The sequence below is a fragment of the Tenrec ecaudatus genome, chromosome 16 (assembly GCF_050624435.1).
Source record: "Tenrec ecaudatus isolate mTenEca1 chromosome 16, mTenEca1.hap1, whole genome shotgun sequence".
Lineage (NCBI taxonomy): Eukaryota > Metazoa > Chordata > Mammalia > Afrosoricida > Tenrecidae > Tenrec > Tenrec ecaudatus.
This window is the reverse complement of record NC_134545.1, coordinates 17,133,145-17,146,006: the sequence shown is the minus strand read 5'-3', so window position 1 is coordinate 17,146,006 and position 12,862 is coordinate 17,133,145. Positions and strand designations below refer to the sequence as shown.

The 12,862-nt window shown below is 54.4% G+C and overlaps 1 protein-coding gene across 1 annotated transcript in view; it reads left to right on the top strand.

Moving 5' to 3' along the window:
- The first annotated feature begins 265 nt into the window (after positions 1-265).
- Positions 266-12,862, top strand: part of MYO1H (myosin IH) — a 46,083-nt gene continuing 33,486 nt past the window's right edge. Inside the window, exons 1-4 of the mRNA XM_075534660.1 lie at positions 266-433; positions 7,978-8,093; positions 9,484-9,682; positions 11,000-11,080. Of these exons, the coding sequence (XP_075390775.1) occupies positions 308-433; positions 7,978-8,093; positions 9,484-9,682; positions 11,000-11,080 (522 nt within the window). The 5' untranslated portion in view covers positions 266-307. The remainder of the gene's footprint in view (positions 434-7,977; positions 8,094-9,483; positions 9,683-10,999; positions 11,081-12,862) is intronic.

Genomic DNA, 12,862 nt, shown 5'->3' with positions numbered 1-12,862 from the left:
GATCAACTTCAAGGGCATGGGCTTAGGGGCCACAGGGGTGAAAGGAGGGTTGCCTCGTGAACTCATGCAGGGTCAGTGTTTGGGAGAACAGGTTCTTGGACACGGCTGTGATTGTTGTTGTTACTATTGTCTCCTAGCCCCACCCGGTGGGCTCTGTCCTATCCCCCATGGGCTCTGTCCTATCCCCCATGGGCTCTGTCCTATCCCCCGGTGGGCTCTGTCCTATCCCCGGCTGGCCCCTGGCTGAACCGAGGCATGTCTGTCTCCCCAGAAAGAAGAGGTGAGGAGGAGACACATCCGCCTGCACATGGAAGGCGCCCTGACCGCCCGGGACAAGATCGGGGTGCAGGACTTTGTGCTCCTAGATGCGTACACCAGCGAAGCGGCCTTTCTGGACAACCTTCGCAAGCGTTTCCGGGAGAACCTCATCTACGTAACCTCCCCTGTTTCTCAGTCGCCTCCCCGGTTTCACACCCTCAGTGCTCTTGAGCGACACCACTCGTAGTTTTTTGGGGAGCCTGGCCGGCCTCGCAGGTCACACGGTGGGCAGTAGGAACCACCAGCTGCTCCACAGGAGAAAGACGAGGCTGTCAAGATTAACAGCTCTTCTCGGCCCTCTGGGGTCACTCCGAGTCAGAGCTGACGGGGTGACAGTGAGTTCAGTTCTGTTGGGAGGTTCACCTTCAAAGAGGGATGCCGAAAGGCTGTTACCAAATTATCTTGGAGCCTTTGTGGTAAGGCTGCTCATGCCAAGGTCCCACTTAAGCCCAGGGAGCCCTGGTGTGGTGCAGTGGTTAAGCGCTCATTTGCTCCCTCACAGATCGGCAGGTCACAACAGTCGCTCTCTATAGGAGAGAAACCCCCTGCTCTGTGCCCCCCATCACGATGAGTTAGAGAGGAGACCCGGTAGGACTGCTCTGCCCGTTCCTCTGGAGTCGCTGTGACTTGGAATTGACCTTCCCAGGGAATCTGCCTGCTGTAAATGGACAAAATCAACCACATCCTGATATTCATCATGAAAGCCTTTATGAGACAGCTGGACTGAGAGTAGGCTAGAGCCTGGAAACCTCTCAATCTAGAACAAAGATACCCCAAACTTTATGTAGTTCCAAATTAGGGGGCTGGCTCATGGGGAGGGAAAGTCTAGCCCAGGTTGGCAGGATCACTGGGTTGGAGGGAACGGCACAGCTGCAGGTGCTAATTCAAGGTCTTAGATTAAGACCGGGTACTTGTTAATTGGACAGGCAGGGTTTAGACTAGACATCTAGGAAGAGTTGAGGTCTTCTTGGGGGAGCTGAGAGGGAAGAGGAGAAGGGGGGCTAACTGCTAGCAGGGATTAAAGGCACTTTGAAACAAGATAGATTTCCTCCTGTGAAGCTAGGTGGCTACACTGTCAACTTCTGTGGCTTGGTGTCAACTTCTGTGGCTTGAAGGACCAGGAAACACTTGGGGTCTCCAAAGCCTTGGGGGTCCTTTTTCCATCTCTCCATCTTGCTGTCCTTTGCATTTGCCATCGAGCCCCAGGGCCCACTTAACAAACAATAATCAAGAGCTTTATTGAGAGAGAAGGAAGCTCCCACCGGGGAGTCACTGCGTCCCACCAAGAGGAAGCCAGGGCGCTGGCCGGCTGGGACTTTAAGGCATGTTGTGATTGGTGCTTGGTAAGGGAAGAGTCGAAGGCAGGCTCTCTGGAAGCAGGGCTTTGGCTGTAATTGCTTTGTGAAGTGTGTGTGTGGGTTATGGGAAATTGGATGCCAGGCATCTTTGCAAGGGTATCACAAGGTGGTGGCAAAGCTGTTTACCTAACAGATCATTAAAAACAGCAGGTGAAACAGCTGCTGGATGGGAGGTGTGCTGGCTTCCTCCCACCTTTAGCGGAACACTTGTGCTAGAAATTGAGACCAAAAGTTTCGTGGAAGGATAGGACATTTCGCAAAACTAGGAGGCACACAGTTGCCCAGGCTGGGTCACGGAGAGAGCTGTGAGATTCTACCAGGTGGAGCAGGCTGACTCAGTGCCTGCCAGAGCTGGGGGTCAGAAAAGAAAGTGGGTGGGGGTGGAGGGGGAGTGGGAGTGGTGACCAAAGGTTGTTAAACTAGAACTGGACGTGTTGGGCTGCTAACTGCAGGGTCAGCAGTTTTGAAACTCCTCTGCTCTGCGGAGGAAAGATGGGCCATTCCGTTCTCCTAACCAGTTAGTCCCTGGAACCCACAGGGACAGTTCTGTCCTGTCCTAGAGGGTCGCTGTGAGTCGCCATCAACTCAACGGCAGCAGACGTTAATCGATCCCTTTTCGGCATGTGTTTGACTAGCATGGGTTGTTTGTATCTTCAACATGAGCAAGTCTATTAGTTTATGGCCAGGAACAACGGAGTTTACTTTCCGTCCGCCTTTTCCTCTTGCCTTCAGGAAGCAAAGTGTCCTTTCCTGGTGATTCTCGATCTCACAAGTCGGAACAAGCAGGGTGAAGGGCTTAATGAGGGGGCCAAGAGCCCCTCCAGGGGCATGTTAACGGGCTCATGTTAATTTGAGCTTGGTGAGAGGTCAAAAATGCCTTTTTTTTGAAAAATAACGTGTGAGCGATGCACTTTCAAACCTGCACCGCGAGTCTGTCCAAAAGCGCATGGACCTTCTCGGAGCGGCCCCTGGGAGGGTGGCTGGTGAGTGGGGTGAGCCGCAGAGGGTTCGTGTTTTGAGGACCGTCACGGAGGCCGACACACCGTATGCTGCTTGGTCACGAGGCCTTCGATGCTCTAGTCACAGGAACAGAACCAAATCAAAGATTCGATCACAGAGTAGCGGTTCATTCATCCTGTCAAGCAGACAAAGGCTGTTCAAGGCAGATTTGAGTCACCGTGGGCTGGGCTGGTCGTAACAGCAAACACTGGGTTTAAGCAGGCTCTAGGACGGTCATGGAAGTAGCAGTCGGGACATCAAACGACTCGCTGCCCTGGGCAAGTCGGTGCCCAGGACCTCTCTACATGTTGAAGAGCAGGGATGTCACTTTGGGAACGAAGTGCCCCTGACCCGAGCCGTGTGTACCCCAAAGCTGGACAATACATGGATACCAGCCTGCCCCCCCCACCCCCCGCCCCATCCTGAGAATCATTGCCAAGTGGTAGCTCATGGTTGCAGCTACCATGTCAGTCTATCTTATTAGAGGTCTTATTTTTTACTTTGCTAAGACTGAACCGATTTAACAGAAAAATGGGTCCTAAATAAACTCTTTTTAAAAAAAATAATTAAACTCATTGCCATCGAGTCCATGCTGACTCGTGGTGGCCCTATAGGACAGGGTAGGCCTGCCCCTGTGGGGTTCAGAGACTGTATCTCTTTACTTGAATAGAAAGCCTCATCTTTCTCCCATGGAGCGGCTGCTGGTTTCGAACCGCTGTTCACAGCTGCAAACTTGCAGGAGCAGCCTACTGCACAACCACTCCGCCACCAGGGCACCTACTTTAGGTACATTTAGCTTGTGACATTTTTGAAAATATACAAACCCCAACCAGTGTCCTGGGAGGGGAGACACCAAGGCTTATTTATTATATGTGGTGGTGGTTTTCTGAACCTCATTTATTTTGCCAGCTAGTCTCTTGTAAACCTATTAGGCCCTTCTGGTTGTCCAGGACCTCAAAATGACTGTTGGTTTAATAAGCTATTGTTAAGAATGCCTAACCCCAAATAACATACTATGGGGGAAAGATTAATTTATGTGAATCAAATGAGTCCCCACGCCCACTGGTAAACTTCTAGACCTCCCTACCCTACCCCACAGTAAGCACACACCAAGGAGCCCTGGCAGTAGCCAGTTACACATTGAGCTGATAACGGCCAGGTTGGTAGTTCAAGCCCACCAGCTGCCCTGTGGGAGGAAGAGGAGTCTGTCGACCCGCATCCAGAGGTACAGTCTCAGAAAAAGCAGGAGAGGGCTACTCTGCCCTATAGGGTCGCTGTGAGTTGGAATCAGCCCTTTGGGATGAGGTCATCGTACTCTCTCCTGCAGGGTGGCTATGGGTGAGAATCGGCTGAGGACAATGGTAACACTGACTCTGAGAAGAGAGCGGGTCTTCTGGGAGTGGTCTAGTGGCTGGCTCTGAGCAGACATTGGCTGGCTCTGATTGGCCCGTGGTGGGCCATGTGCATCTCTGAACCAATCGTGATGGCTGGACATGAGCAGTGTGATACTAAGACCCACCCCCCAGCACAGAGCTAGGGAAGAGGCTTCTTCAGGAGAGCTTGTTAGAAGAATGGGACATTGGCGCCAAAGAAAAAAATAGAAGTCGCCCCCTCTATGGATTTCCCTTCCCATCCGTCCACATACCGACCCACTTGCCCGGAAGTCTTCTCGTCAAAATTCTCTCTTCTAGAACTCAGTTTATCTGACATTCTCCCCTTACTACCATCCCCTGATTTGACCAGTCAATTTTCAAGTTTGAGAGCACAATTCCATTTTAAAGAGCCCTCACTGCTGTCGAGTCTAGTCTGACCCAGAGCAACCCTATAAGGTGGACCTGCCGGTCCTCGGGGGAGCAGAGAACTGCCTCTTTCTCCTGTGTGTCGGCCGGTGGCTTCGAACTTCCAACCTCGTGGTTAGCTCGCTACGTCATAAGCCACCATGTCACCTGGACGGAGTGTGAAACTCCACAGGCTGTGGAATTCGGGGGGGGGGGCATTATGGAAATGATTTCATTTTGTTGCGCTGTGTCGCAGTCCTGTGGTTCATTTGGTACGGTGAAGCTCAGGTTACCAGAGGAGGATACTGCCATGGAGTTGACGCCGACTCAGAGCGACTGTAGGCCTGGGTTCAGAGACTCACTCTTTATGGGGGTAGAAAGCCTTGCCTTTCTTCCAAACTTTGGAAGTAGAAAAAAGGGGGGGGCGGGGAGAAGAGATTCTTTTTCCTTTTTTAATTGAGCTTCTCTGGAAGTAAAAGAGGAAATAGCATGGAGGTGGAGAAATGTGCGTGGGGTGATGAGACTGCTGTGGCTCAAACCAGACTCAGTGTCTCTGATTTAAACAGAGCTTTTAGGAGCTACAGTCCACCTGGAAATGTAGGTTCTCATTGATGGAAGCAACGCAGAATTTTAGTCCTAATGTCGTCGTGTACACTTGAGGCAAGTCCAGCTCACAGAGACCCTGTGGGACAGAGCTGAGCAGCCCCCAAACGTTTCCCCAGCGGACGTCTTCTCAGGTCGCCAGGCCTTTCTTCCGCAGGGCCGCCAGTGGGTAAGAACTGCCAGCCTCTTCGTGTAGCGGTTCAGCAAGTAGCTGCTGAGCCACTGGGGCCTGCTCTCTACTCCAGTTCTCTGTTTGCCCCATAGATGAGAAATAGCCGTTGGAATGTTTTTAGCAAAACTGAGAGCTGGGGTGACTACTCTCCAGCGCTGAAGGCTCTGCAGTGGAACTGGGCCCTGACAAGCCCAGCGCCTGAGGATCTCAGGTCTGCAGAGTAGACCTGCCCTGTGGAAGCTTTCAGGCAGTGGCCTTTCACAGCGAGATTGCCAGGCCATTCTTTCACTGTGCCCTAACAGTTGGTGCCACCCAGGGACGGGAGCTGTATAGGGATGTATTTAGGCCCAAAGAAACGGTTTTACACCGGGTAGATTAGAGAAACAGATCCAGAGACACTCGTGCGTGTACAAGAAAGCGTTTTCTATACAAGAGCAATTGAATATTGAGAAAGCATCCCAGCCCAGTCCAGATCAAGTCCATAAATAAATCTGATATTACCTCATATGTCAATATTAGTCCTTAAATTCCTCTTCAGACTCATGCAACACATGCAATGACGCAAATGCAGGAAGATCACAGGCCAGTGGGTGGGAAGTCTCGTGGATCCAGCGGCAGCAGAAGCATCTCAGCGCTGGCAGGGGTCTCCACGTGACTCCTTCAGCTCCAGGGCTCTAGTGTAGCTCCATGTGTCTTCTCAACAGGATGTCTTACAGGGAGTGAGTGTGTCCCGCCTCCAGTGAGCTATTTATCTCCTTAGCTCCTGCAAATGAGGGCATCAAGCTGTGACTTGATTGACAGGCTAAACTCCACCCCTTCACTCGTAAGTCTCAAGTTGACACCAGGTTATGTAACTACCGCAGAAACCTAAATGTCATCTCAATAAGGGCTCGAAGCTTCGTTTATGCATGAACACATTTCAGTAAGTCTTCTGCGTGGGTCAGGACGACAAATGTGTGTCGGCAATTGCTCTGAGTGAGGACGGGACGCGCTTGCTGAGGACGATCTAGGATTTGCTCCGCCTTCGGTGTGGATGACAACTCCGTGTGAAGACGGCCAACGTCCACACCATGGGCCCAGTTGGTGGCATCATGATCAATGGAGAAAAGACGGCAGTTGTCAAGGATTTTGTTTGTTTTTCCTGGATCTACAGTCGGTGCCAATGGAAGCAGCCATCGAGATCCAACGATGCTTTGCATTCCTAGGGCCTGCAGCAAGACCTAAAGTGCTGGACAGCAGGGATGTGGCTTTGAGGACTAAGATGCTCCTGAGCTAAGCCATGCCGCTTTCCATCGCCTCGTGTGTGTGTGAGAGTCAGACATTGCATTAAACAAGACGGAAGAAAGACCAATGTCTTGAACGGCGAAGACTATTGAAAAAGAACTGTCTCGGAAGAAATCCAGCCAGAAGGCTTCTTAGAGGTGAGAGGAAGGCCGGGACTTGGTCTGACGTACTTTGGGCATGTTGTCAGGAGTGACCAGTCCCTGGAGGAGGACGTCCTGCCCGGTAATGTCCAGGGGCAGCGGAACAGAGGAAGACCCTCGAGGAGATGGACGGGTGGGCTCGGGACCAGGCAGGGTTTTTTCAGTTGGACAGGAGGACTCTGCGCCGGAATGGACTCGGTGGCACCTTGCAGCTACAGTAATTCATCATTGAACAACTTCGGAACACGGAAGGGCTCTGACATTGGAATCGGAAGAAAGGGCAACACCTGCTCAGCGCTGTTAGGTGGCTGCTTTATATGCGGGGGTGGGTGGGTGGGCTTCAAAAGTGCATGGAAAGATTCCATCATCTTTTCATTCCTTCTTCCACCAATTTTTCCAACTCCCTCCTGCATGCCCCCCCCACTTCCACCCCGTGGTCCGGGGGTGGGGGGTGGGCTTGTGAAACAGAAAGCCATCCCTTGGGATGCAGTTTCCAGCCCTGGTGGCGGAGTGGTTCTACGTTGGGCTGTTAACCGAAAGGTCAGTAGTTCGAGCCCACCAGCCCCTCGGAGGGAAAAAAGATGAGATTTTCTACTCCTGGAAAGAGTTAGTCTCAGAGTCCCAGGGTGGGGAGGGGGGAGCTATTCGACCCTGTCCTATAGGAGTCTTATGAGTAGGCACCAGCTCGATGGCAGTGAGTTTCTCCTTGATGTGTGTGTGTGTGTGTGTGTATTGCTTACATATAAACACATATTTCAGGTAGGTGTTTCTGTAAGGGGGGCTCCACCCTCCATTGTATTTTGAACAAAAACCGCAGTTCTTGCTTGATCGGAAACCCACCGCCTCTCCGACATCCTGTTTCCCCCCCACCTACTTCCTCACTGGGCTCCTGCCACTTGTGCCACCAGCCTGCCCGCCACACCCGTCCCTGCGCCCTGAAAGGTCCTTCCTGCCCACCTTTACTCCCAGCATGCTCCTCCTCCCCCAAATCGCAGTCCAGACGTCACGTGCCTAAAGCACCCTTCAGCCCAGGGGGGCAGCGCAACTGTCCCCTCGGGCCATTAAGACTCAGAAGTGACCCCACTCCAGCACGCTGACTGCCTTCCTTATTGGCTCTCGCCCCGCCCTGCACATGCCTTCTTCCCTCTTTCTGGGATTCCCTGCTTGTTGGGCCCCTCGCCCCGTGGAAACTCACAGCAGCGGGTGCCCCCCCATACCTGATCTCCACATGGGCATCACGGGGCCACACAGTGGGAGGGTCTCCTGCTGTGGCCGCTCCAGCAGGTCCCAGGATCCCTGACGAGCGGCTTGGTCCATCCTTCTAGACCTACATTGGGACGCTCCTGGTGTCCGTGAATCCGTACCAGGAGCTGGGAATCTACACTGAGAACCAGATGGGGCTTTACCAAGGGGTCAACTTCTTCGAACTGCCACCACACGTGTGAGTAGTGTCCGCAGAGCCGTCGTCCTTGGAGTGTGTGTGTGTCCCCCCCACCCCAAAAGAAAAGCACATCATGTGCCATAAATCAAAGCCTGTCAGTACAGTGGTTCGGGCTTGGCTGTTACTGTGACGTCAGCAGGTGACGCTGCCTGCTGCTCCGTGGGTGGGGGAAGCAGTGATCTGCTCCGGTAACCAGGGTGGCGTGTGGCAGTCATGGAGGCTCATTGGGACAGGTCTGCTCTGTCCCACGACACCGCTGTGAGTGAGCTTGGTTTTTGGTCGAATGACTGATTATCATGGTTTGGATCTGGGCTGTCTTTGTTGTGTCAGCAACACGACACGGGCCCTCCTGTAGGCTGTGGGTAGTCAGGAGCCCTGATATTTAAGAGCCCAGCTGCTGACCAAACTACCAGCCACGCCATGGAAAAAAGACGAGGCTTTCTACTCCGACAAACTCACCGGGGCAGTTCTGCCCTGTCCTTTGGGCTCACTCTGCATTGGTGTTCACACTACGGCTGGGTGGTTGGGTTTGGTGTGTTGAGTCCCTCGCTTACAAGATCTACCGGGGGCAAATTGAGGAAGCAGAGACGTGGTACCAAGAACTCAAGTAGAAAGAAAACGTCTTAATGATGGTGGGGCAACCCATGTACATGGGTGCTCAAGACCATGGCTGTGTGATTGTTACAAGAGCCGTAGAGCCCCCAATAAAGCGAATTATTAAAAAAATAAGGAAGCAGGGATGAGGGAAGACCCATGTGCCAAACCCAACTGCCCAGCACATCGACATGGCGCCACCGGACTCCTCACAGCGTTGCCAACTCCTCCTGGACACCAGTGCAGAGCCGTCCATCGGGCCCTGTGACCATCCCCAGGGTCTGTGGCTAAATGTTCCGTCCGTCCATTGGCACCTGTGACATTCACTTCCTTGTGGCCGTGGCTTCCGTGGTTCCGAAACTCGGCACTCCATCGACAACATTGTCAGGTGCCGGGGAAGCGATCAATGCACGGTGACCCCGAGTGACAGCAGAGCTGCCCCCAAAGAATTTCCCAGGCTGCCATCTCTCTGGGAGCACATGGCCCCACAGAGCTTCTGGCTGGGTTTGAACCGCCAACCTTCCCGTTCTCAGCCGAACACTTCACCATTGAGGACTCCCCCGTGCCCACCCCCGTCCACTGAGAAGCATTCCTCTCTGCAGTTGGCTGTTCTAGGACTTTCCCCTCAGTGGAACCACGCCACACTACAGGCCCTTCTGGGTTGACGTGATTGGAGTTTGTGCTCTAGTGCCCCTGTGTGGGATCCGTGGGCTCCTAGCCCTCGGGCCAGTCTGGAAGCAGGGCACTTTGTCCTGCTGAGTCCTGACATGGCCACCCTGTCCCCCCGGCTCCGCAGCTACGCCATAGCGGACAATGCATACCGCCTGATGTGCTCGGAGCTCAGCAATCACTTCATCCTCATCTCCGGGGAGAGCGGGGCGGGCAAGACAGAGGCCTCCAAGAAAATCCTCCAGTATTTCGCCGTGACCTGCCCAATGACGGAGTCCCTGCAGATCGCCCGAGACAGGTTGCTGCTCTCCAATCCCGTGCTGGAGGTACGCGGGCCCCGTGGTGGTGGTGGTGGAGGGCCACTGGAGGGGGCAGTGCCCAGGAGATCACCAGGAAGACGCGTTGCTGGTGGGGTCAGTTCATCAGAATGGGCACATCGCTGTCTGTGACAACGGTTCTCAACCTGTGGGTCGCGACCCCTTGGGGGTGGATCGAACGACCCTTTCACAGGGGTCACCCAGCAAACTGACAGTGATGAAGTAGTGACACAAATAATGTTATGGTTGGGGGGTCACCACCACATGAGGAACTGTATGAAAGGGTCGTGGTATTGGGAAGGTTGAGAACCACTGGTCCAGGAGGTAGGAAATGTGTGTGTGTGTGTGTGTGTGTTGGGGGGCGGCGGCGACCCATGGATGGCGTCGCATGATCAAGTCCAGTGGTTTGAAGTCCAGTGGCTTGGGCTCTGATCCCAGCACAGCCACACCCCAACTAGCTTCCTGGGCTCATCCTGCGGCCTCTCAGAACCCGTGTCCCCACTGGGGGATGGGTCGACACGGAGCACCCACTGCGTAGGGGGGCTCCGAGGATGAACGAGGGGAGCGCTCAAGAGGCACACGAGCAGGGTTGCCAGCACCCCAGGAATTTCACCTTCATGGCTAGTGCTCCTTTGGGTCGTTTTGATGGTTGTTCCGTCGCTACATTCCCGACTTGCTGGCGAATCCCAAACAAGGCATGCCCCCCTGTGTCATGGAGGCCATTCTGGAAGAGAATGGTTATGACGGAAGGGCTTTTCCCAGTGGGTCCTTTGGGCTCAGCCGCTTGCCTCTCTGATGGGGGATGGGTCTGGGGATGGGGGCCTGGCAGCTGTGCCTTCTAGAACAGCAAGGGTCTCGGGGACCTCTCCTCAAAGATGACGAGACTGAGCTTTGGGGACAAAGTGTTTCCCCTTCTTGTCCTTCAGACCACGGCTCCCTGGTGGCGTAGTTAGTGGGTCACCCATCAGGCTGCTAACCACAAGCTCTGCAGTTCGAAATCACCAGCCCCTCTGTAGGAGAGAGATGACGCTTTTGGCTTCTGTAAAGCGGGACCGTCTCAGAAACCCACAGGGGCAGTTCTAACCTGTCCTGTGGGGTCGACCTGACAGAGTATGTGGCCCTCGAGTCCAGTCCGGTGCACTTGGTGAACTAACTAGCTTCCTTTCTCAAAGAGACAGGCTGGCTTTCACCCTTAGCTTCTGCTTCGCCCACCAGTCCCGTGGTACGTGTGCCCTTTGGGGTATGGAATTTGACCGGCATGGTGGGCTTAGATGACGGCTCACCCTTGGGCCCAGCCAACCCTGCTCCCTCGGTTTTGTATCCAAGGCTTTTGGAAATGCCAAAACCCTCCGGAATGACAACTCCAGCCGGTTTGGGAAGTACATGGACATACAGTTCGACTTCAAGGTACCCTGGCTCTCCTGACGCGGGTGCGGGGACCTCTGGGATGGCCAGGGATGGAAACCTGGCTCGGGGCCCTCTTAGGGGCGGGGGGTGAGGTGTGGGGGGATCAAGCCATTGGGCAAAGAAGGGTTAGCACTCAGCAAGGTAAACGGGTGGCCGCAGCAGTGGACACAGATGTGGGAACAGTTGTGAGGACAGTGCAGGACCGGGCAGTGTTGGGTTCTGTTCAGTGCAGGGTCGCTATGGGTCAGGGACCAACCCCTCGCTACCTAACAGCAACTTGTTCTTGAAGATACAACTTAAAACCACGATGAGAGGCCTTTCTATACCCTCTGTTGTTAGCTGTTTTCAAGATGCCCCCATTCATAATGACCCAGTGCACAACTGAACAGAAAGTCGCCTGGTCCCCGCACCGTCCCGTGATCCGCTGCAGACCCAACTGGGCTCCATTAGGATCCAGAGGGCTATTGTTGGATTTTTTTCTTAAGTGGGTTGCCAGGCCTTTCTTCCTCACCTGGCTTGGTCTGGAAGCATCAGAGTAACACCCAAGCCATGGCTGCCTGAGGGTGGCTGATCACGCGGCGCATTCCCCAGGAATGGGACCGCGGTCTCCTGGGTGGAAGGCGAGGGCCCTACCCCGGCACCAGCGGTTACTAGACCTGCTGGGTGGGCAAAAATGACCAAGCCTGATCATGCCAAGAGTTGGCAAGGGTGCGGTGCGTTGGGAACTATGAGCGTGGTGTTGATGGTGTGAATTGCATATGCTATCTCGTGGACTTGACATTGCAGCGTCTAAAGCACAGCATTGGGCTCCCAGGGACAGTCCCAGAGACCTGGGCCACGCCCCCCATGGGGCAACCGGGCAGCGCACGATGGCGACCGTCAACACGTAGACAGGGCCGACTGCCCGTCCACGGGACACTGGCTGGTTACACTGTGGCATGTGCACAGAATGAGCCCACATGAGCAGCAGCGACATAACATGGGCTGTGCCCGTAGACTAAATGTGCCCCCCACACACCAAAAAAAGATATAGCTTGGCATCCCAACGCCTGGTACCCGTGAGTGTGATCCCGTGTGGAAGTAAGGCCTTTGAAGGCCTTAGCAGTGAGTTCGCAAGAGGTCATGCTGGAGGAGGTTCGGTGCTCAGAGAATCCGGTGTCCTTATGGAGTAGAAGCAGGGACATGGAGGACAGGATGCCACGTGGCGGTGCAGGCAAGGACGGTGTCTAGTTTCCCCACCAACATGATATCGGGGAGACGCGTCCGTATTGTTGCAAGTAGCAAACAGTTGGTGCGTCTGCCGTCCGGCTGTCGCCATGTGCTCATTGTCCTCGATGGGCACCGGTTGTTTCCCACTCAGGGCGACTACAGGGCGTGGTGAACACCCTCACACGTGTCACTTCGGGGGTATGTTGTCAGGCGCCATTGAGTTGGGCCCAGCCCCTGGCCACCCCAGGTGCAATGGATCAAAACCACTGCCAGGTACTGTGCACCCTCACGAGCGTTCTGTCGGGGTCCGCTGCTGCCCCAGAGACAGAGGCGGCTTTCTGCCCCCATAAAGAGCTGCCATCTCAGACACCCACGGGTGGGGGGGCAGTTCTATCGCACCCCATGCAGTGGCTGTGGGTCGGAATCAACTCGATGGCGGGTGTGAGTGGTGGCTGCAGCCACTGTGTGCATCCGTCTTGAGGATGGACTGGGGATCTCTGTACCGGTTTGTACAGAACCCGGATCTGGGCAGTGACGGCTGTATTCTGACCACCCGCTTGAGGGTAATCGCAG